The sequence below is a fragment of the Pelecanus crispus genome, chromosome 6 (genome assembly GCF_030463565.1).
Source record: "Pelecanus crispus isolate bPelCri1 chromosome 6, bPelCri1.pri, whole genome shotgun sequence".
Lineage (NCBI taxonomy): Eukaryota > Metazoa > Chordata > Aves > Pelecaniformes > Pelecanidae > Pelecanus > Pelecanus crispus.
In genome coordinates, this window is record NC_134648.1 from 14,888,154 (window position 1) to 14,911,649 (window position 23,496).

The window sequence follows — 23,496 nt, forward strand, 5'->3', positions numbered from 1 at the left end:
AGCTGCATCTGTGCAAAGTTTTAGCTGTTGACAGATCTGCCCCATTGTTTTACTATGGGCAAACTATTTTCTCCTAGCACCTAAGCTTAAGAATAGGACTGGAATGAAAAGTGAACCTAATGCTTGTAAGAACAGACCAAAGCTAGCTGGCAAAAAGTAGTATTGGGAGGAACAGGTAATGAAATATTTATATGAATGTCACTTATTAGCTCAGTTTTTCCATTGTACTGCTAGGGCTATCCTTTAGCCAGATAAAATACAGCAGCCTAGACTCTTTCATTTCAGAATTTACATGTGTGCTCCTTCCTGTGCTCATTCAGACTGGAAAACAGGTATTTTCATCACTGAGGCTTTAAATGTTTTGGGAATCAGCTACTCAGGATACTAACTCAGTTCTCTTCTGTCCTACTGGAGTAGGACACAGCTGTTCAACTTCAGCAGCATGACTTTCTGCCAACTGGAAGAGTACTGTTGGCTCTGGGGACTCTTCTGTAGAATTAATTGCTTGAAACAATTTAACAAATTCAGAACTAATGCTTAACAGATTCAGCTAAAAGTATTTTCAATCTAATGGTTATATGTTTTAATCTACTGCTAATTTGCATAATGTTTAGTAGCCAAATGGTGTTAACTCACTTCCACATCCTGACCTGACATTCACTCACAATTTTTCCTTTTCCGCAATTCCTCAACTTGGTTCAATTCACTGCAAGATCATAATCAGTCTGAATCCTTCCTTCCTGAGCTAATGGCTGCATTCACTGAAAAAACTGCTTACGCCACTACAGCTTTAATATTGCACTTGGCTGTCTTTTCTGTATTAACTAAAAAATAAGAACACCACCAGCAATGTTATGTTACTCATGATAACACTACTAGGAAAGCATTTCAGAAATAAAAGTTTAAGGTTCTACTACTTGCTGGAAAGAGCTGAATTTTGACAGTCTCTTTTCTGATATTACAAGCTTGTCTGTGCCAAGTGATTACACCACTAAACCAACCATTTAAAACATACAGCCTTTGATTTAGTTGTCAAATACATATATTCTCCTAAGTATACCAGAGTATTTTAAGAGTCATGATCACACATTCACACACTTGAGGCCTAGTCATTATTGTAAACACTTAAGCTATTACACGCTCCCACTTTCTTAGAGTATCAAAATACCCCGCCAGATATTCAATACCGATCAAATAACAGAGAATTTATAATTTACAGACAAAACAGTAATGGCATAATTTGTTTATTGTACTGTGAGCATCAGTATATATTAGAGACAAGAAAAACATGACTTCCAGGACAAAGAAAAAAAAAATCTGGAGATTTAAAATTTTGCTCAGTATCAATCATGGAGAACCTATAAATTCTCTGCTGGAATGCTTTCAGCTCAAAAGCCTGGCTTCTACAATTACAGAACACTGAAGAATATAAGATGTTCTGGATCCGAAAAGCCACATACCTAAGGTTAAATTGTAAAAGACCTGAAAAGACATTAGGTAAAATTTATAAACTTGTTTTCTTCTGAGACAGATTGATCTTATCTCCAAGACTCAGGGCCATTCCCTGTAAGGAAAAGAAAAAAGACATACATGACACAAATACTTCAAAATAACTATCAGTATTAAAATGGAAGTTCCATATACAGAAATCTATTAAGTTAGTAGCATGGAAATTAAAGTATTTCTAGCCATTCATTTATTTATATAAATCATAGAGCACACCTTCTTAACATTAGGTAAAGGCTAGATCTACATATATTATTGCAATAATGAAACTTAAATTGAGCTAGCAACTGGTAAATCTGTTATCAATACAAAAGGCAGAAACATAAAAAAAATGTAAGCCTTTTGACCTCCCACCAGATGGAAGTATGCTGCCACTGAAGAAATTACAACTGTCAGTCCAGTTACTGAAATTCAGCTGTTGAAAGTCTCAGTGCTGATACTAGCACTCAATACACTAAAGCTATAGAAAATAATTTAATCACAGAACTACATTAATATTGCATAGAAAATGAAGAAATCTCAAAAGAAACTGCACAAATAAATCCACCTAATCAACAACAGAATGATCTCAAGAGGAAACTAAGCTGGCATATATAATTGTATGCAGTCTTATGTAAAAATGCCACTGTAAACATATCAGAAACATTACTTTAAACCACTCCGAAATCTTTACAATGACACCACATAAACTAAATGGTTTTATATCATGAATGTGAAAATTCTCAGGCAGTCCTTTATTGTACACTGTTTAAGATACTTTTGTTGGTACGCTAGCTGTTTTGTTATTGAACAGTTCCAAATGCTGTACTTTTTTTAGTCAGGAGGTAGAAGTTCTAAAATCCAAAGCAGACTCATAGATGTACCTTTAGAAAATAACCCTACTGAAAGACTTTGGATTTTGATTTGTTGTTTTTAAAAAGAACCAGCGAACAGCAATTGCGTGCATAAAATTTTCCTGTTATGTGAAATTGGAACAGATGATGGAACCTTGAGCAGCGTTTGCTCTTTATTTAAAAGTAAGTCAAGTATACTACCTTATTTGCAGTGCTACAGATAAAATAAGAAAGAACTTGGCACAAAGGCCTATTTTATGATAAGGCACTGGGAGAGAAGATGTACAGTGTGGTTTTAGGGTATGATTATAACTAACTAAAAAGCCATTCTTTCCTCACAAAATATATATAAGATATTTTTTTTAAAACTAAGGCTGAAGTGTCTATATTCATCTACCCTGAAAGTTTTCCCATTTACCTAATACTACAAACTAACGTCCAAAAATTTCCAAGTTTTTTTAGAGTGCTCAGTACATTTTGTTAAAAATGACAAGGAGAAACAGTGCTCTAAATAGAAGCCACATTACCTGACTCTTTGCACGGATACGTATGTGACCAGTGACAGGTGCCTCTGGTCCAAGATGAATTGGCTTTTCAATGCTGACATTTGCAAGTGCATCTTCTCCAAATATGGAACGTGCATAAAGATTGGCCGCCATAAAGCCACAATAACCAGAAAGTGCCTACAAAAGCACATTTGAACTCTTTAGAAAGGCCAAAATCCTTTAAATACATTTTAATTCATCCTACATATAGCTAGGCAAGTATCAGTATTTAACATTTAAACTTCTTTGCATACAATATTTTTTTAAAATGTGAGAATGGTACAACAGGGAACAGTGGTGGCCTTTTTCTAAAATTAGTATTGAAGGATATGCAATCTACAATATTCATTGAAACAAGGTAGGATGGCATTTTCGGATCTGACTTAACAGCAAAATGGTAAAGAAGCTAAATAGTAGCAATAGCAATATACCTATTTTGGCTACTATACATATATTAGCTAATAGCTATTATACATATTATATCTTAAAAGCAAATAGCTATTGCATACATGTATTTTGCTTTACAACAAAAAGGCTAAACTGGCAAAAGAAATGTAAATTTTGACAGAGAAGGAAGGAACTTGCAGCTACTGAAAAAAACTCCTGTATAAAAACATATCGTTCCATCAAATCTATACTACAGCTTAGGTACTACAAATTAAAACAGACATTCTGATTTTCTAGCTGGGCAAGAAATAGCTAAAGCGATTAAGTGACACAGAATTTTGATAACATTAACTTGCTTTTACTCACTACAGAGCACTCATTTAAAAACTCTGAAGCGTTTGTACTATTTCATATTGTAAACAAGCATCTCTAATAATATTTATAACAAATGCTAAACAAATTAAACGAAGCACACAAACTAAAAATGGTGTCTAAAAGTCTTCAAGCAAATAGCTCACCTTCTCTGGAGTCAGGCATTTCATATTGGTTGACTTCAGTATGTGCTGTAAGTATTCATTTAGATCGATGATATTAGTATTCACTGTAACCTTCAAGAAGGGGAAAAAATGGCAATTATTTTAATTAGCATCTCAGGCACTTCTGAAACCATCTCTTCTTCAGGGCTCTATAAAGAAGATTACCGCTACGTTTCTCCTTGAGGAACACCACATTCAGTAAGCAAGCTCCAAATCACGTTATGTGGTGACATCATACAAAGTCTTTACCTCCTGCCATCCACTTGTTGAAGAGTGGCAACTCCACGCTATGACCATGGTTTCTAAAACGTATTAGGTGAATGTGATACTCTGCTGAACACACAGACTCTCTACAGCAAATAGTATACTTCTTGTCTGAATACAGTTTATACATTGCCAGCACAAGAAAAAATGGTATCTAGTCCAAAAGCTTACTTTTAAACAATGATAAAAATTACTTTCATTTCCCTTCTAACAACAAAGCTCTCTGGGCTGTGTTGGCTTCCTCATATTGAGTATTGCAGGTCTTGTTTAAATTGCTTTATAACACATCTTTTAGGAGTAGTTTACAAATTGCTAAGGCTTCACATACTATGGATTAAAACTGATTGTTTACAAGCTCCCTTTGAGGGAACTTAAATGCACTCTCAAGCGAATACATGTAAATACATATAGCAAACAAGGCTACAGTTTGTGTAAAATATCTCCCATTCTGTTTTAATGTTCCTACTCTATTCTTAAATTATGTTGCTCTGTTGCATGAGATTATCTCCCTTAAACCCTTTTTTAACAGGACTGCAATTGACAGCTTTGCACCATCTAATATTAAGTGTACCCACCATTTTGTTGGTCTTACATAGCATCCATAACCACTCTGTATGCTACAGCTGTATTGCAAAGTAATAAAGTGAAAGATGTCCCTGCCCACAGCAGGGGGGTTGGACTAAATGATCTTTAAAAGGTTAAAAAAAAAAAAACCAAACAAAAAACCCCCCCCAAACCGCAATGTAATTCAGAACTGGAGAGGCTAAGCAGTATGACTAATTCTGCAGTCTCAGCATAAACTTATGCTTGTTGCTATCTCACCTTTGAACCGAAATACACAGCAACCATCAAGCAATTTGGACACCTTCTGTACAGGAGGTTAGGCTCAATGCACATACCTCTTTTCTAAGAAAAAAACTAGTTATTGCATCACTAAGCTTGTAAAACAGATAACAATAAGAGAATGAGTTACTTGAGGCCAACATCCAATGCGGATGTTGAATGAGGTTTGTATCACAGGAGATAATGTTGAGGTAATGAGCTGATGTAGAAACAAGAAACAGAATTATACATCATCAAAAACCCCAAAAGACATACAAAAAATAAAACTAACTTTGTTTTCCCACTCAAATTCTGCCCACATCTGTCTGAACTCTGCATCTGTACAAGAAGCAGGCTGGATGTAATCCATGATGTCAATGTGAATATCACTGAGAACCACACAGTTTCTGTCGCTGGCTGCTCCAGAGATGTCATACACTGCAATATAAAACACAAGCCACCTTAACATTTAAAAAACAGTGAATTTGCACTAAATAAGAGTGTTCAGTTACCACCTACTAGTTAACAACAGTCAACACTTGCTCAATCTCATTGCTGACCTCCGTCCTCTTCAAGTGCTTTACCCAGCTGCCACAGAACTTTAACTGTACTGGTCTTCCAGGCAAAGCTGCCTAGCTCATTTCAAATTCAGAGACTTGGTTTCAAGTATCATGCTAACAATCATTCTAAAGGTAGCATGCTCTACTACGATATTAAGTAAAAGTGATATAAAGTTAAAAAAAAAAAAAATCACAAAATACACATTGTAGACCATTTAATTTCCTCTTCCAGTATGAAGTGTTTTAATTATTTTTGAGCTCATTAAGCAGTTAAGAAATGCTACACGTTAATGTTAATTTTGCACACTGAATTGTTTACTTACCAATATTACCAAAAATTATTCCATTTTCTGTTGAAGCGACTTTGACATTAGCTTTAATGTTCGCAAAATCATGTGGAGCAAGTGTCAGAGGAGATGGTTTTTCCACAAGTTTCAAGTCACCTGTGTAAAGAAATGGGGAGATAGGGATTGCGGAACACTGAGAGTACAGAATGAGTTTAGCTTTTAGACAAACTTTTGTATCTTCTTGTCATTGAATTCTAATGTCTCCAAAGTTGCACTAAGTACTACCATAAAGGTATTAGTTGATTTGGAATTTTTTTTTTTGTTTTTTTTTTTTTTTTTTACAGTTTGTTACCTGCAGGACAAAATAATTGACATTACATTAAAAAATTTCAGTTAAAATATTAGTGCATTCACCCAAACCCCAATGAAAACAAATGTAAATACTGACTTAAATGGGCTTCAGATTGAGTCTAGTATTAAATTTTTAACAATCAGGAAATGGTTAATTCTACCTTATGTTTTAACCACTGACAACATAATACCTAATCCTACAGTCAAGTGTCTCAAAACCAAAGTTCAACGTCCAGTATTACATGCACTAAGCTATTTACAAACAGGTCAAAGTATCACCTTGATTTTGAATGTAATTGCTCCCAGGAAACAGTAAGAGATGTATTTTTCCTAATCCTTTAGCAAGCAATTGGAAAAGACTCCTTAGTTCTATCAAACTGTGCAATTTGAGAACACAGCATGAACAGCATCAGCTCTACACACGAGTGATGCATCAAGTCAGTTTTTGCAATATATCTGAAAACACCAAGAAATACAGAATTCCACTTTACTGAGCTGATAAATAGAAAATTACAACCTATTAGGTGATATATTCATTTATCTCCATCATTAGTCTGATCAAATGATTTACAAAAGATTAGGAGGAAGGTTATGCCCCTCTTGCCATACCTACATAAATTAAAAGTATATAACATGCATTCTCCTAGTATGTTGCAAACATATTTCAACTCCTGACTGCCAAAACAGAAGATAATTAATAGGAAACTAGCTACTGTTCTTGGATTATCTGCTCCAGTCCCTCCCCTAAAAGAAGTTAATGAAGCCTCAGTATTGTTCAAGCAAGCCTCTGGTACAGCTGTTGGTACAGGGAATGGTTTCAGTTGAGTAAATGCAGTGTTTAAGTACTTCAGGCTGAGTGCAAGAACCACCTAGGGCAAATGGCTTTCTGTTGCCTGACATTTGCTCCGTACTAGTTTGGATTTTGTCCTCTTGCTCTATGGTAACAGCACAATGGGGAATAAGTATACCAAAAACACCGTCCATATTTCAGGAAAAAGGGAGAAGGGGAAATGGAATGCTATTTTTCTAGTGAAAAAAGCATGAAAAAGTTCAAAATCTGACTACGGTTTATATCATCAGATAGTACTGTCAGTGCCAGTAGATACAAGCCTTCCACCTTTTGGAATAAAAATACATTATTAAAGGCATTCAAAAACATCCCTTCAAAATGGCAATTAGCTGGCATAAATTTCTAAGTATTTAGAAGGCTTTCAGAAACTCCTTACAACTAGGTGCCAGTGCCCAGTACCTCACTTCTGCCCGATGGTTGCTTCGTTTCCACCAGTTCTACTTACCTAGCGTAGCTAGTTCTAGCGTGCAGTTCTGCAGAGTATCACTGGTCTGGTTGACCACAAGCACATCCAGCACAATGTCATACTGATTGACGTGGACATATGCTTCTGCATAGACAGGGTCTGAGAAACCTGTTAGTTGAGTAACCTGTGAAAGAAAAGTTAAGGTATTTTTCTTCTCATAAACCAGTTTAAAACATGGTATCATGTCAAACAATGACAAAAAATAAGAATAAAGTACAATTAAATTCATTTCTCTTTAATATGAGCCTCCAAATCAAGCAGGTGTGCTAAGAGCTTTTAATTTCATAGAACTAACTTACTAGTAAGAAAAAAAGGAAAAAAATAAAAAGAAAGTTGGAAAAAACACTGCAAACAATCACCACAAGTTTTGTCTACAAAATAGTATTTAAAGGAGTTGTGATGTTTAGGAAATCTAAAGTTCATGCATAAGTCTTCCAAAATAAACAGATTTAATCAATTTATAACTAAACACACAGTGACTGTCTGTATTATTCACATAAATAAATTTATCCTTCCTTCACATGTCCTTTTGCATACACACTACAATTATAAAACCTTTCCAGATGAAACGTATTCTCAACTGAAATCATGTAAGTTCCTAAAACATGGACTGTAATGCCATTTATTCTTAAAAAGATCGGCAGGACAAAGAAATGCTGACTTAAAATGAAAAAGTAACTTTAAAGAGTAAAAAGAATTCATCCAGACTTTTAAAGAATAGAAGTCTAGCTTTTTTAGCCCTAACTAAGGAAAGAATCAAGAGATTTTCTTCTCTTTGGACCTTCTCTGCAGGTCCTGGCAAACAGCAGCAAAAAAAAGGTATAAAGAGTGAAATAAGGATGCACTGCACTTGGCAATAGGATATGGCAGCCAAAGAAAGAAAAGGGTTCTTAATCACTTGTGACATCCCTGCTCTCTTCCCTGTGAACCCTGACTGGGCTCTTCAGAGCAGCAAACAATCTTAGTTTCTTCTCCACATCCCACCAGCTCAGTGCTCTCCAAGTCTCCTCCTTATTCTTCCCCTCCCATGTGAAGAACGTAACAACTTAAAGCACAAGGGCTTTTCTCTTTCTCCTTATCCTAACTAGGAAACACCTGGGTCTTTCCAATCAACCAGCATAGCCTGGTTCATCAGTTCCAGCCTGCGATTCCCAAAGCTGATCCTGTGCATAAGCAGCACAAAGTGTATATAATTAAAACACTGACTTTCACATTACCTTATTAAGTTTGGATGCAAGAGGATCAGCAGCCTCTTTCCTCTGTGTGTTTCCCATTGCTGCAAGAAGGCTGAGCTGAAACTGGTCTTCTTTTGAGCTCATTTCATTTTTAGCAGTAAGCTGCATGAAGGAAATGGGATCATCTGGCTGAACCGTCACATTCCTCTTCTCAGATTCTTTCTGCAGGAAGAGAAATATTCAAGAATTCGCGATGAATTCCATTCCTTAGTGCAGAAACAGTCAAATAATGGCTGACTTACACACAATCAAATGGTGACATTTCTGGGACCTGCCTGGATGTGAACATCCATAAAAAATTCCAAGTGTTTATGATTACACACTTACAATAGCTCACCTTCTGGGAAAGTTTCTCCTCTTCTAGCTTGGCTGACAGCATATGAGAGAGGGACTGCCTGCATTCTTTGTTGAAAATATCATTCATGAGAGGAGAACATTCTGACAAAACTTTCAGACACAAGGAAATACGATCCACATCGTCATCTGTAATCGGCTTCTTGGGGAGAGAGGACTTTCCCAAATGGAGAATAGTGGCCATCAGCAGCATAGCTTCAGCAATAAAGGACTGAGAAGGAGGACAAAGGAAAGAGAATGGAAGGAAGTTATTGCATTTTACACAGCTTTACAGAAATGTTTATTTCTGACTTAGTTACAAAAAGGTGCACATTAATCTGTTCAGAGATTTTATGATTTGATTATTTATTTTTTTAGTACTTATTCTCTAGAAACAAAGCAGCATGATTTAGAGACTGTCTAGATGGAGTGGCTGCAAAGCAGTAGGCCCTGTTTGTGACCCAAATTATCATTATTATCCAATCACGTAACTGACACTTCACTCTGGACTTAATGGATTTTGCATCTATTTAAAAGAAAAGAGGCAACAACCAGCTCTTCTTTGCAACTACAGTGAAAACACAATAGACGACTTACATTTTGTTTCTTCTTTTCCTGAACTAGGGACACATATCGTAAAGCAATCTTAGTTAAAGTTGTAGCAAGAGAAGCTGCAACAAAGAAATCGCCATCAAGCAGGAATCCTCGTAACGGAGGTCTGCAAAGACAAATGATACTCAGAAAACTACTTTTGGATGACACTCTTTAGCCTACTTATCTTCATACCTTAACATTCACACTGTACAAACAAAACAAGCTCGAAAGGTCTCAGAAGTTTGGGGTTTTTTTCCCCTCTAGAAGTAATTTTCCAGATACAGAGATATTCACAAGTCACATAGCCATTTCCACACAGAATAGAGAGTGCAGTGGAAAGTGTAATGGATGATAATTTCATTGTAGCTCCAAGATGATAATGACTAGTCAAGATAAAGTAGCCCATCTGCAGTAATTAAGGAAATATAGCAATTGTTCTAGCTACCGATGAAATAAACTATAGCAAGTATTAAATAGTGCAAGGTGATATTGAGAAAAAAAAAAAAGTTTTTATCTAAAGGCAACATGTCTGTATCCAGTTAAAATTGTGAGGGGTCTTATGTATAAAGAATCAACCAGGATTTAGGAAACCATAATTAAAAACGTCCTTTTTGATATGCAGTAAGCTTTGATTACAAATCCTAAACAATTAGGCAACTTCCCATCAGACAACATCTACTTGGGATCATACCTTAAAACAGGGAATTACCACAAACCACTGAACGCTGCATGACAGAGAATACCACTTAAAAAAAAAAAAAATTAGCCAAGTCACTGCTGGACTAATATGAAATCTTAAATACCTGTCTTCTTCCTTTTTGGCAGGTCGGGAACTACTGAGAGCACTCTGTGTTGCGTAAGTGCCCATCTCTGTCACCAGTTTTTGGGCTGGACCCACAGACACCTCTTCTTCAGGTTTTAGCTCACCCGTTTCTTTCTTGATTTCCGATTCTACTATTGGGATCTAGAAACAAACAGGAAACAAATGTTACAATTAATATATATAAAAAAAAAAAGATATTTTTGTTCTCCAGAAGGTTTTAATAAAAATTACCTGCATTGTTAGAGTTTTTATAAGTAAAAGCTCAGTTACAGTGCAACAGTTTTGAGAGAATTTGAGGAGATAGGCAGATGTTGAAATATATACAGAAGCCTCCTACCAGTGCATAAAGCTCATGTTGCACAGACTGTCTTAGACACCTCTGAGAACAGCCCAGACTTAAAGCACTCTTCCTTTGTTAGTGGATATAATTAAGTCATATCTTAAAGCTGCCATAATTTTCTGAAATAAAAATTTCTCATCTCCCCTCTTAACAGATATCACTTATTCTGAGTATATGCTAGCTTCAGGTACGCTACTTAAAAAAAAATTAATAACGAATGCAAAACCCTAACTAGTTTTTACTTTAGATTTCTTGTGCACACGCCATTACATATCACAAGTGCTCAAAACCCCATTGTATCTTACCTGATTTTTTAAAAAATATCTGTTTCTTAGAAAAGCGTAACAGTAAGTAAAACCACAAAGAGCTAGCCTAACAAAGTAAACACACCTCTCCAAGTGATCTGCGAACTTCTGTCATTACACTTTGTATATCTTCCTTTGTGCTGCAATATTCTCCAAGGATCCATAAAGCTCCTCGATAAATCCTAAGACAAGAATGATAACTTAAGTCATGCTTTCATGATATAGTCAAAACTAGCATCAAGGGAAGTGATTTATGGTCAGGTGGTAAAGGCCAGTCTTGACAAATTCAAAAGGACAAGACTGACAGAAAGCAAATTTGATCAAGAGCAATCATCCTTTCAGCCTTAGTAAACTAATGAGCAAGTATATCAAATGAGATATATTCTCTCCTACAAATTTATTCCCGTCTGTGTTAATCTTGATATTCACAAAATTATTTTTTATATATATATGTGAATCATTATGATCATAATGAAATAACTCTACTGTACATAAATAAAGTCAGCTGTAATTTCTCCAGTTAACTGAGACAAACTAACTTTTCCTTCATACAGGAGAAAATGGAAAACAAGAAGATGAATGAAGATTAAGGAAAAAAACTAGCAAAGCTTCAAAAAGAGGGGTTTTTTCCCACTTAATGAGATGATGATGGAGACAGAATTCAGAGTTTCCTGTGTATTGAAGAATGGCAGAGTGGCATCTTGATACCGAGAAGTTCTCATGTGACTTAACCTTGGCAGATCCATCAAAAAACCACGTTTTTAGAGCCCTGAAAGGTGCTAAAGAAGCTTTGCAGACTGCAAAGCCCAGTCTATGTTAGACTGGGTTTTCTAATAAATGTACAGCATTTTCAGTTGCCTATAAAGTGCAAATTCCTTCTGCAATAATCCCTTAGTAACTCTATTTCAACAAATACATCACTTTAGATTTCGCCTTCATCAACAATGTTATCTTCTAGCAAGTGGAAATACAACTATCAATTGCATCATAAAAATGAAATTTGAATTTATTTTCTTCATTCAATGCAACAGGCACCCAATTTATCTTTTGTACTAGTAGGCAAGAAGGAAGCTGTACCTAGAAAACATCTACTCCCAAAATATTTCACCTTCAGTTATTCTTCTTTGTGTGTGGGTTGCAAGGATTTTGGTACATATTTGATGACAACACACATTCAATGGAAGTGAGCCACAGAGTGCTCCAATGTTCGATACCATATTTTGGACTCACTTGACAGACTTAATAGCGTGAAAGACTTCAAGCATCTTCTCAACAATAAGAGGTCTGAGGTTATCAAATCGCTGGATCGCTTCCCGCACAAACTCCAAGACATCAGCAGCTGCCGCTTCATTATTATCGCTAAGGAACTCCATCAGCTAGCACAAGAGAGTAAACATGAGCACAAACAGCAGCACAGCTAGGTTTCTACAACAGTATTTTCCTTCTACATTCAGAAAAATAAAACTGCGTATGCATTTCCTGTTAAACAAAGCTGAAGTCAAACAACCTTAAGTACATTCCAATCAATTACCAATTATCATAATCCCAAAATAGTTTTTCTAGTGATACAAATTATTGCAATTTTAAGTAAAGGTACTCTTCAGCTCATGTTCTTCAAAAATATTTAAAAATAAAGTCTCAGAAGACAAATAACTACAGCATCAGAAGTCCTATATTTCTCTAGGGATTAAAACCAGTATTGCTTCATGTGAGGCCACTATTAGAAGCACCTCAGCTTCAGTTATTCTCCAGGTGTTGGGTATAGCTACAACATATTTAACGACAATATAATTAAACATTTGCATACCACTGGAATAACATTTGCAGCCATATCTGGAAACCGAACACTACAGGAATGCAATGTACGAACAAGCAGCTGTCTGTACTTGTCTGTATCTTCGTGCTCCGTCACATTATTAGTTTTAATCACTTCCTTCTTCAGGACAATCACAAGCTGCAGAAAAGATCAAATGAAATTGAAGGAAGTCCCACATTTTTCCAAAGAATAAAAAATAGTGTAATGAAACAAAAGTAATGTATATTTTACCTCCTCCACATTTCTGGAAGAAACAAGATCCAGAGCCAGTTGAAGGGTTTTTTTGCGCACTTCTAGATCTGGGGTACTCAACACTCTGAGGATGTCCATAACTAGATCCTGAAACAATACGATAACTACTTTGTTGCTTTAAATTACTTCCTTTTCATACAATTCTAATTTTCAGTCCTCAATGATTTTCAAAGACTTTCTGGTTACATAATATATAATCTACTGACAAACAAGCAAGATATCCTAGGTGTTAGGAACTTCACAGTGTTCATTTAATACATTCACCATTAACAGAGAAGTCTACCGTGCAAGCTACATCATTAAGTCTTACAATCAAGACAGCATTTGCCATTGTTAATTCTTACACAGACAATAAAAGCAGAAAGTCATAAACATAAAAGTCCATCAAATATGTTTTTACCAAAAATATATCAACAGAAGATTTAAACTGCAGAAGTGTATTTTTCCATACATCACAACACCTCAAAGTTTCGTTTAGGAAAGAAAAGCCTTCAATAAGCTTGCAGGAAAAGAGACAGCTCACACACCTGTAACACTCGTTCATGGGAGGGATGCTCCTTTAATTCAATCAAGCGATCCAAAACAATCAGTTTCACATTATTATCACTTTCTTTAATAATCAGATCTATGTAGCATTGGGCAGCTGCCTAAAATTAAAAGGATCAAAAACATTTCTTAAGTAATGAAGAGGAGAAACTGGCAAATTTCTGAAAGAAATTCAGGAAAAGACACCTTCTCCATTACTATTAAAGCAACTAGTCAAAGAGTTGGCACAGAAATGAACCTGAGAACAGTCTTTAAAACTTTCTGGTCCACTGTAAACATCGATTGCACCACCTTGTTACAAAAACTACACAGGAAGGCTCACAATGGTATCAGCTTACAACCCACAGACTTGATTTCAAATTCAAAGAAAGTCATAAAGAGATAAATTTCCTGGCATGCTTTGGGTCAGCTCTTAAGTATGCAACAGCGCATGAAAACCAATTTAAAATAGTTGCCAGCGTTAACCTATCTAGATATGGTTTTAATGACAGCTTCTATGAACAACATTCCTACTCAACAAAAATGACTATGCTAAAGCAAGAACGTTTGAATTGATACTCCTCCTGATCTTTTGAAACTACTCTTTACAGTGCTTTTACTCTACATCTAGACTTCCATATTCTATTTTTGAAACTTCCATACAAGTCCAAAATTTCTGTGTGATCTCAAATAATCAGCTGTACAAACATAAATCTAGGAACCCAAGGTCAATCAGTAATCAATGTAAATCTTCACTACTTTGTGTTTCCACCCTGGTCTGAAAAGAGTAATATTTATGAGTGAAGGAAGTCATTCAATCTCTGCAAATCTTCAGCTTTAGTCTGCTTTGCTAAGTACAGCAAGATTATTGCAGGTTGGTACCAGCTATTGTACAACAGTTTGCACTGTATTCAAGCTTGTCCCCTACCAAAGTGACATGAAGTCTGCTAGCTGTAGGTCTGCAAAATACAGTCTCAGTCTTTTTTTGTGACCAATTTTAAGAGATATTTTAAGACAGTGTTTCACATGTGAAGTGAAGTCTTTGCTCTTTCAAAGTATCAACGTACAGGATGCATTCACTAAAAGCTACTGAAACATCTGAAAATGTCACTTTTATACCTTGATTGCTGTTGGTGCACTGGAGAGTGTAACTAGAGTACCTGCAGCTTCATACTTCACTGCAGGACTCGATGACTGCAGTAAGTTGTAGATGCAGCGAATAAACCGAGCTCTCTCTGATGGATTTGCATGACAGACCTAGATAAGAACAACGCATAGTCAGCACATAAAGAGAAAAGAAAATAGCAGTCGTATAGCTTAACTACTCCATTATCTTACAACAAGGACAAAGCGAAACAAAAGGGGACAACCTTTTCTGGGGATAAGTATCATTCACAGTTCTAAAAATGTAATTATAAAAGCTATTAAAAAATTATTCTTCACAATTCTATGCAATGCTACAAGGTCTTAAAATCTCAGATCAAAAAGAAGGGCATAGCATCTACTAGCTTCTGTAACAGATGCCCTGCTCATGTCCATGAAGAACAGTCTGACAATACACAGTCCACATCACAGCAAATCAGGTGAGACATATTGCTCTATACTGTGCACACTTGAGCAGTAATTACCGTTTCATGAGACAAATCTTATTCGGCTCTACTAAACAATCACAAATTCCTGACACGGATGAAATGCTAGCTATAATGCCTTTTCCAGCAATGTTCTATCACTTTTAAAAAGCAGTCTAATATAATCTAACACGTACATTTATTTTAAATGTGCCACAACGTTTCCCTTTTACCTTATAAATTAGTTCAACAATAACCAGCTGCAGTATGTCACCAAATGTCTGGACTTGGTCAATACAGGTACTCAAATAATCCAAAGCTCGATCCTATACAAATAAAAGATAAATTATTCTAAATTATTCTGAGTTTGCTCCTCTGCTATATCTTCAGTCATAACACATTTTAAAAATCAAAACACAAACTAGCATATATTCAACCCTTCAACTTGAAATTTAAAACAATTCATGAAAACACTGTAAACCTGAAGAGCAAATTAATCCATTCTGCTTATACATGGCAAAAAGAGAGACAAAACTAATAGTAATCACGCACAAAAGGCAATTGCCCATAGAGCAAATAATCCAAAACACTAAACAGAAATTGCCATTTCTTTCTCATGTGACTACAAAAGCTATAAAACAGTAGGTAATGGAGCACTTCTCAATGTGCTTAAGCTAACTCAGCAAAACTAATGACAGTTTTCAGCACCAACCTATGCCATCACCAAATACAGCAATTCTCTTTTAAAATGAAGGCAGCACTAAAGACCTACTTTAACTTTCTCACTTACCAAATACTCCACAAATAGGTTAACACTATCATATATGGTTTTTTATGAATATAAATAATTGATACTACCAACAAACTACTAGCTAGTTACCTAGCACATTTCGAAGTATTTAAACCAAATGAGTTTGAGGACAAGTATCCTTACCTGATCTGCATGAATTAGCATCATAAATGCATTTCTTTTGCAGCTTGCATCTTTCTCATTCACCAAGAAATCATGGATCAATTCGGGAGCATCAGGTATAAGATGTTCAAAATTTCTTTTTTTTTTAAAAAAAAAATCATAATTAAAAGAACTACTGGTAAGGAATAGAACCTAAAGCTTAAGTGCATATCCTAAAGACAAGCATTTACAAAAATTTAAGCAGCATAAAACAGTGATATATAGCTTTTGTGTAGCTATTTGAAACTGTGAACAGACTCAAGGAGCTTGAAAAAATTATTTATTACCGTGACAGCTGAGACATTACCCGATCAATAATTTCTGTTTAATAGTAACATTCAGCCACGCTGCTCAGGTAACAACTGCAATAATGTTTAGTATATAACTGCAGTACATGAAGAATGTCTCGCTTCAAATAAATTTATATATGCATATTCCTGCCGGGATTCTTCTATATTTATGGTTGTGGACAGTGATTACTATTAATAATGTTTAGACCATTAAGAAAGGCACCTGCCCATACAAATTAACCTGAAATATAAGGACCTCGGTCACACTTCAGAAAGAAGCAGCAGTACCTTTTGTTTTTCCAAAGAAGTCCACTAGATATGAGGAGAAAAGGCAAACAAACAAACAAAACGCCAAACACCATACCAGTGATTGATAAAAGTTTGTAAGATCTCAAAAACTACCCAGATCACTAAACCTAGCCTTGGTCTTCTGCATCCATGACTTCAAATAGTTTCTGGCATTTACCTATAAATTGTGTAAATTGCAAGAACTGCATTTCTGCGCACATAGCTGTGACGATGTTCTAGACATGCACGAATGGCTGGCATCAAAGGCTCCAACAGTTCTGCTTCTTTCAGCTTACAAAGAAAACGGAGAGTAGAGCCTCGGATAAATTCATTTGGGTGCTGAAGATCCTAAAATCAACAAGAAACATATTTGAAATGCCAGACTCTTCAGACTGATTGTTAATCTCAGATGAATGCACTTGCTAGCCTTCTCCCACACTCAGCTTCTCCATGGTGCAAGTTCCCAACATCCACAATGACACCTCACTATCTTCTCATGAAATACCTTCTTAAAACACTGCTGCCCCACAATATTTAAAAACGCATATTTCTGTGTAGTAAAAGTTACAAAGCCTGCAGGATTTTTTTTTTTCTGCACTGTATGCATGTTCTCTGATTACTAGGGCTGTGAAAGCTCACCCTGTAGGCATTCCTGCACACTGGATACTAACCTCGGGTGTATATTAGTTCATCTGCTTCTGACCCATTCCCAAAGAAGTTGGAGGACCTTATTATCTTTGTGAAGGAGCGTCACAAATGCACCACGATGAAGTTATTCGAAAAATAGTGTCCTTTTATGACCCATGGCTTGTCCCAAGACACTATGAAGACGGTAATTAGGTTAGCCCTCATCTTTGAGGTTCAGTCACTTGGAAACGAAGAGCACTAAATTGTTGTTAAGTTGTAATAGTAAAAGAACACATAAAAATTCCTTGGCAGTAGGTGTGCTGGTTATCTACAATTATCCAGCTCTGAAGCACTGAGATGTAACAGTTAGGAAGGAAATGCTGAGCATAAACCATTTGTATATTTATTAAATAACACAAAACGATACACTTTCTAGAAAGACCCAGTACAGGAACATAAGCAATGAAATAAACAATGGGCTACCTTTCTGTATGCATCGCATACAAGGATCATTTCTTGCAAAAGCCTGCCATCGGGAGTGGTCTTTGGCACTATCTCCCAGAAGACAAGCAGCAGTTTTTTGATGGTATGATCTTGGAGAGGCAGTACAAAACGTATAATGGTCATCAGAAGCCCAGGTAGTTTTTCACCATTCAGAATCATAATGATTACTTTCTTCAAGGCCTCCGTCTTCAATTTGACATCTCCTTTTTCTAGAGGAGGAGGAGGAAATTAAATCAGGAAGGCTATCATGTCACTGTTAGTTTAACAGGAATACTGATCTTCAGTGTCAGAAGATACAAACCCCCTCTGAAGGAGTGCAATATAGCGTATCAATAAAATTCACATCCTTACTTCTACTAAAAGGATAAACAGGAAGCAAGAGATATTTAAAGAATAAGCACAGAGTTCAGACTTAATCCTAGAATCAACATATTGGAATTAACCGAGTTCAACAAATTTCACAACTGTTTCAATGCTTAAATTAAACAGCCTACTACTACAATGCACTCTGATGCTATACGTATACTAACACTGCCATTTCTGCCAGCAAGATACAGCAGTGCACTGAACAAGTGCTAAGACAACTTGTTGCTTATCATTGCATTACTTAAATCTGCCTAAGCCCAAACAGATATTACCTCAAACAGAAAGACAGAAAAAGATTTCAAACTTTTGCAGAGATGGCAGGGGGTGGGGACAAAAAAAAAAACAAACCCCGAAACATGTAAGATAAATATCATGAGGTTTCTCAAAACACAGCAAATAGAAGAATGTACACATTTCAAAAATCAACAGAACAAAATAAACATCAAATGGACTTGCTTGAGTTTATAAAACATAAACAATCTTCTAGGAAAGGCACAATGACAGAATACAAGAATAATTCAGGTAAGATGGAGTATCCTTCAAATCATTGTCCATTACTTGCCTAGGTCATTTTTTAAGCTGATTTCAGAAGGTGGTTCTGAATCCATCGGAACATTGATTAATGTGTAACACACGTTCTCTGCAGCTGTCATGGTTCTTGGTTACAAAAGTTTTCTCAGTGGAAGAATTATTTTGACACAAATACCAGACAACCTAAAAACCAAGCAAACAAAGCCATCCCAAAGTTAACAGATTTTATTAACAAAATACACAAAAAAGTTTTCTAAACTGACTTAATGAGTTGAAGGGATTGCTGGGTTTCTTGAGAAGCCACATTCAAAAGCTTTCTCAATTTTCCATTACGCTAAAATATTCCTGTTAGTACCAAAAAATGAAAAGCATGAATTTCCCAAAGAAAAAAAAAATAGTAAATGAAAGAAACCTTTCCAATACTTAGGCACAGTCAGAGATAACAGAAGCGTACAGGCACCTGACTGCACCTGAACGGAAGCAGCAGCTTTTCCCTCATCTACTCACCCCCTGATCCTGGCTATGTATTCCCACTACCTTCCCTGCAGTCCTGTGCTCCTCCTGGTGAACTGACCCAAACTGCAAAATCGGCTGAAAAACATCACAGAAAAACAAGTTGAATCAGCTTACGAAGGAAGCTTTGAAGATGAGCGTGAGATCCAACAAAGCAGAAACCAAGGATGGGAGAAAAGACACCATGGTGGAGAGGGAAGCAGGACTGCCCTTTTACCTGCCAAGGATCCTCAGACCAGCTCAACTCTACTGTCTAACTGCTCCACTAGACACTAATGATAAATATTTTTATAGTAAAAAGTACGAGAAAGTTACAGATATATCAAAGCTGGTGCGTGGCTGACTGTTTAGATAAGAAAATTAGCAATTAAGCTCAATCCTCATTCTCATGCTTGTTTCTTCCTTATATAATAGACATCTAGGATCAAATCAAACGTTTTATTCCATTGCTTAAGTAATGAAAAATGCTCAAGTTTGAGCTTTCTCAGTTAATGCTATGATAGCATACTGACAAGCACAGTAAAGAAAATTGTTACTTTTTATTGCACAAGCAATTTTGTATTTTCTACAGAAAATGTGTCAAAATTTACAGAAAGATTACTTTCTCTGTGCTTTTACTGCTATTAATTTTCTGGAAGTCTTACACTGAGTTTAACAAATCATTAAAACAAGGAAGATGCCTTTTTACTTTAAATTACGATACTACAGATCAGTCAACTATTTTGTAAAAGCATGCTTGTTTTATATAATTATTATTGCTAACTAATAATAGAGCCAACAGAACTGAACAAAATGATCCTAATCAAAGGTCACGATTTACATAAAGACGAAAACACTAAACTCTCCAACTCCAGACTATGCTTTCACTGCAGATCACTTTTCCTCTGAGTTCAATGATCTTGAGCAGGGCCATACCTCCAAGACATAAAGCTTTCAATAACATGCCACTTCAAGAAGTTACTGCCTAGGGATAACCAGCTCCTACCCCACATTACCTCTTTTATCTGTGCAGACAACTTTTGAGATGCAAATCCTGTAAACTCTCCACTCCTACCTTATTTTTGAAGCAGTAAGAAAAACAAAGAAAATCCAACAGACCAACAAACACCCGTTCCCAGCCTGGTTAAAAGCACGCCCTCACAAATAGCTCTGAGGAAAGATGAGGGAAGGTGGGACGTGGAGTTGCAGCATTTGAATGAACGGCCGAGACGCTACACAAGCTGGTGTTGGGTCCAAGTCCCTTTTCTCATCAAGTGGGCACCTAGAGAACACCACGCTGAACAGCCAGCAGGAAAGCTGTGCTAACTTGGGCTGCAGCCCCTTTCTACACAAGAAAACAACAGAACTGAAACAGTATCACAACTACTACTACGACAATAAAAAAATCCAATACATTTTTTTTAAAAAAACCTCTTTCTGTTATGGATTCTATGTTTTTAAGGATTAGATCCTTCAAACTTGTTGTTTACAAATATCCACTTAAAGCACTCCTGCTCATTTTTAGAATTACAACTGTTTTCTTGCCTCAGCAGCTTTTTGTATACTTTTTTCATACTCTTGCCCAGAACTCCTGCCTCAAAGCCTTGCAGCTAGCACCGTCATCTCCAATAACTACTCAAACAGATCATAAAACAGATCTGTGCGAAAAGTCGACCAGTTATCTTTACCCACACAAGTATCTCAACTGTGGAAATTCTCTCAAAAATCACAGCCAAAACAGGTCTCTGAAGCATGAAAACTGGGAGTGTATTTTAGGCTCTGAAAAGTAGCAGTGAGAAACAACTCTCCTAAAACGCAGAGCTGGGAGACTCGGCAGGGAGAACCACCACCAAGTCTTCCTCACTGCAAAGCACCAAGCCTCGAAATCACAGTTTGATCTTACCAAGAATCCCACAGACACAAAAGTAGATGCTACTCTACTTCTTCAGCAATAAAATTTCTGAGTACCTGTACAAGGAAATTGAAAGTTATATAGTTTACACATGACAGAAAGACAAAAAGCCACCCCTGCTCTCCCAGCTACATCCTTGGGAAGCCTTATGAACTTAGAATCATGAAATTGTTTAGGTTGGAAAAGACCTTTAAGATTATCAAGTCCAACCATTAACCTAGCACTGCCAAGTCCACCACTAAACCATGTCCCTAAGTGCCACATCTACACAGTTTTTAAATACCTCCAGGGGTGGGGATTCAACCACTTCCCTGGGCAGCCTGCTCCAGTGCTTGACAACCCTTTCTGTGAAGAAAGTTTTCCTCATATCCAATCTAAACCTCCCCTGGCACAGCTTGAGCCCATTTCCTCTCGTCCTATCGCTAGCTACTTGGGAGAAGAGACCAACACCCACCTCACTACAACCTCCTTTCAGGTAGTTGTAGAGAGTGATAAGGTCTCCCCTCAGCCTCCTCTTCTCCAGGCTAAACAGTCCCAGTTCCCTCAGCCGCTCCTCATAAGGCCTGTGCTCCAGACCCTTCACCAGCTTTGTTGCCCTTCTCTGGACACGCTCCAGCACCTCAATGTCTTTCCTGTATTGAGGGGCCCAAAACTGGACACAGTATTCCAGGTGCAGCTTCACCAGTGCCAAGTACAGGGGGACAATCACCTCCCTGCTCCTGCTGGCCACACTATTCCTGATACAAGCCAGGATGCTGTTGGCCTTCTTGGCCACCTGGGCACACTGCTGGCTCATGTTCAGCTGGCTGTTGACCAACACCCCCGGGTCCTTTTCGGCCAGGCAGCTTTCCAGCCACTCTTCCCCAGGCCTGTAGCGTTGCATGGGGTTGCTGTGACCCAAGTGCAGGACCCGGCACTTGGCCTTGTTGAACCTCATACAGTTGGCCTCAGCCCATCGGTCCAGCCTGTCCAGGTCCCTCTGCAGGGCCATCCTACCCTCGACTACCTTATGAAACAAAACCCTGAGAAAACATCATTTCCTTGATGTGCAGCCTGGAATGTATAATGTAAAAATACTTATTAAAAATCCTGAGTAAATTCATAGGAGTTTAGGGAGGTGTCTCTCTTAATTTTCCAGGTGATTACCTTTTACTGGAAACGCCTGGCGTATTTATCTGCGATTTAAAACTTCACATATTCAGACGCCACCGCTTGCCTGCCATTCCTCTGAATAAATTCAGAGAGCTACAACACCGGAACACCACAGCACCTCTCCGGGAGGACGCGCCACACCGGCACCCAAAACCGTGAGGCGGCCCTCAGCCCCCGCAGGCCCGTAGCCCCCCCGTTAGCGGTGCTGGGGGCTCCCCTGAGGGAGCCACCAGGAAGACGCCGGCGGGGCCGTGAGGCCTCGGGCCTGCGAGCCCCGCCGGAGCGGCAGCCCCGCCACGGCCCCCACCGCCCTGCGCCCGCCCTCCAGCCCCGGCGAGGCCGCTGCTCTCCAGGCGCAAGGCTCCGTACCCGCTGGCGCGGCGGCCCGGTCCGGTCGAATCGGGCCCGGTGCGGAGCTCTGCCCGCCGCGATGCCGCTCCGGCGATGGCTGACGTGGAGCCGCTCCCTCCCCTGGCCACATCGATCGTACGGCGGCCGTAGCGGGACACGCCTCTGGCCCGCACGGGAACGCGAAAGGGGCGGGGCCGCCGGCGGCGGCCCCGCCCCTTTCGCGTTCCCGTGCGGGCGAGCAAGTGGTGCGCGCCCGACCGCCACGAGGCCGGGAGGAGGGGCTTCCACCTCTGACGTCACTACCCCGTGAAAAGCAACGTCAGCGCTCTGCAGCCCTGCGTCTATTTCCCGCGCAGGCAGGAGGGTGGGCTCGCTAACCGTAAAAAATAGTAATGGGGAAAAAACCGCCAAACGCGCACAAAATTTAAAAAAAAAAAAACAAAAAACAAACAAACAAACAAAAAAACCCAAACACCAAACCAAACCAACGCACACAAAATTAAAAAAAACCCCACCAAACCAAACAAATAAAAAGGGGAGCGGGGGGAGAAATAGAAAAATAATAGCAGAAAAATAATAGAAGAGAAAAAAAATAAAATTAAAAGCAGCTCTGTCTAGTGCTTAAAACCAAATACACACAGCCCTGATGTCATTTTAATATTTTCGTGACCGAACTATTTAAAATGGATCAACACAGTATTTCAAGCCTGTTTGAAACAGCACCATGCTTTATTAATAAGATGCAAGTTTTTACGGTTTTTTTTTTTGTCTTTTTTTTTTTTAAGTAAGTACCTTGAGCAGGATATCAAACCCCCACATGAGTTCACCCCAAA

At 37.9% G+C, this 23,496-nt stretch overlaps 1 protein-coding gene across 2 annotated transcripts; it reads right to left on the minus strand.

The window, feature by feature from the left end:
- Positions 1–1,244: 1,244 nt before the first annotated feature.
- Positions 1,245–19,346, minus strand: COPB1 (coat protein complex I subunit beta 1). 2 transcript variants are annotated; one of them, XM_075711769.1, is made up of 22 exons: positions 19,264–19,346; positions 18,788–18,939; positions 17,839–18,068; positions 16,907–17,076; positions 16,133–16,247; positions 15,432–15,524; positions 14,750–14,887; positions 13,633–13,752; positions 13,085–13,192; positions 12,848–12,991; positions 12,268–12,413; positions 11,123–11,219; positions 10,373–10,533; positions 9,573–9,693; positions 8,980–9,207; positions 8,625–8,804; positions 7,387–7,531; positions 5,777–5,896; positions 5,186–5,331; positions 3,790–3,879; positions 2,867–3,022; positions 1,245–1,564 (listed from the first exon to the last, which is right to left on the minus strand). In XM_075711769.1, exons 2-22 carry the CDS (start codon positions 18,876–18,878, stop codon positions 1,505–1,507), a joined length of 2,859 nt encoding a protein of 952 aa, XP_075567884.1. In that variant the 5' UTR covers positions 18,879–18,939; positions 19,264–19,346; the 3' UTR covers positions 1,245–1,504. The 2 variants fall into 2 exon arrangements, with proteins under 2 accessions (XP_075567884.1, XP_009491358.1); XM_009493083.2 differs by having other exon boundaries at positions 12,845–12,991.
- Positions 19,347–23,496: the final 4,150 nt, after the last annotated feature.

Coding starts and splice junctions, on each gene's coding strand:
- COPB1 (XM_009493083.2), bottom strand. CDS start 18,878: ATGACAGCTGCAGAGAACGTGTGTTACACATTAATCAATGTTCCGATG. Junction 11,220..12,267: donor CACGCTATTAAGTCTGTCAA/GTGAGTCCAAAA, acceptor TTCTTGTCTTAG/GATTTATCGAGGAGCTTTAT. Junction 9,694..10,372: donor GCCAAAAAGGAAGAAGACAG/GTATTTAAGATT, acceptor TTGTCTTTGCAG/ACCTCCGTTACGAGGATTCC.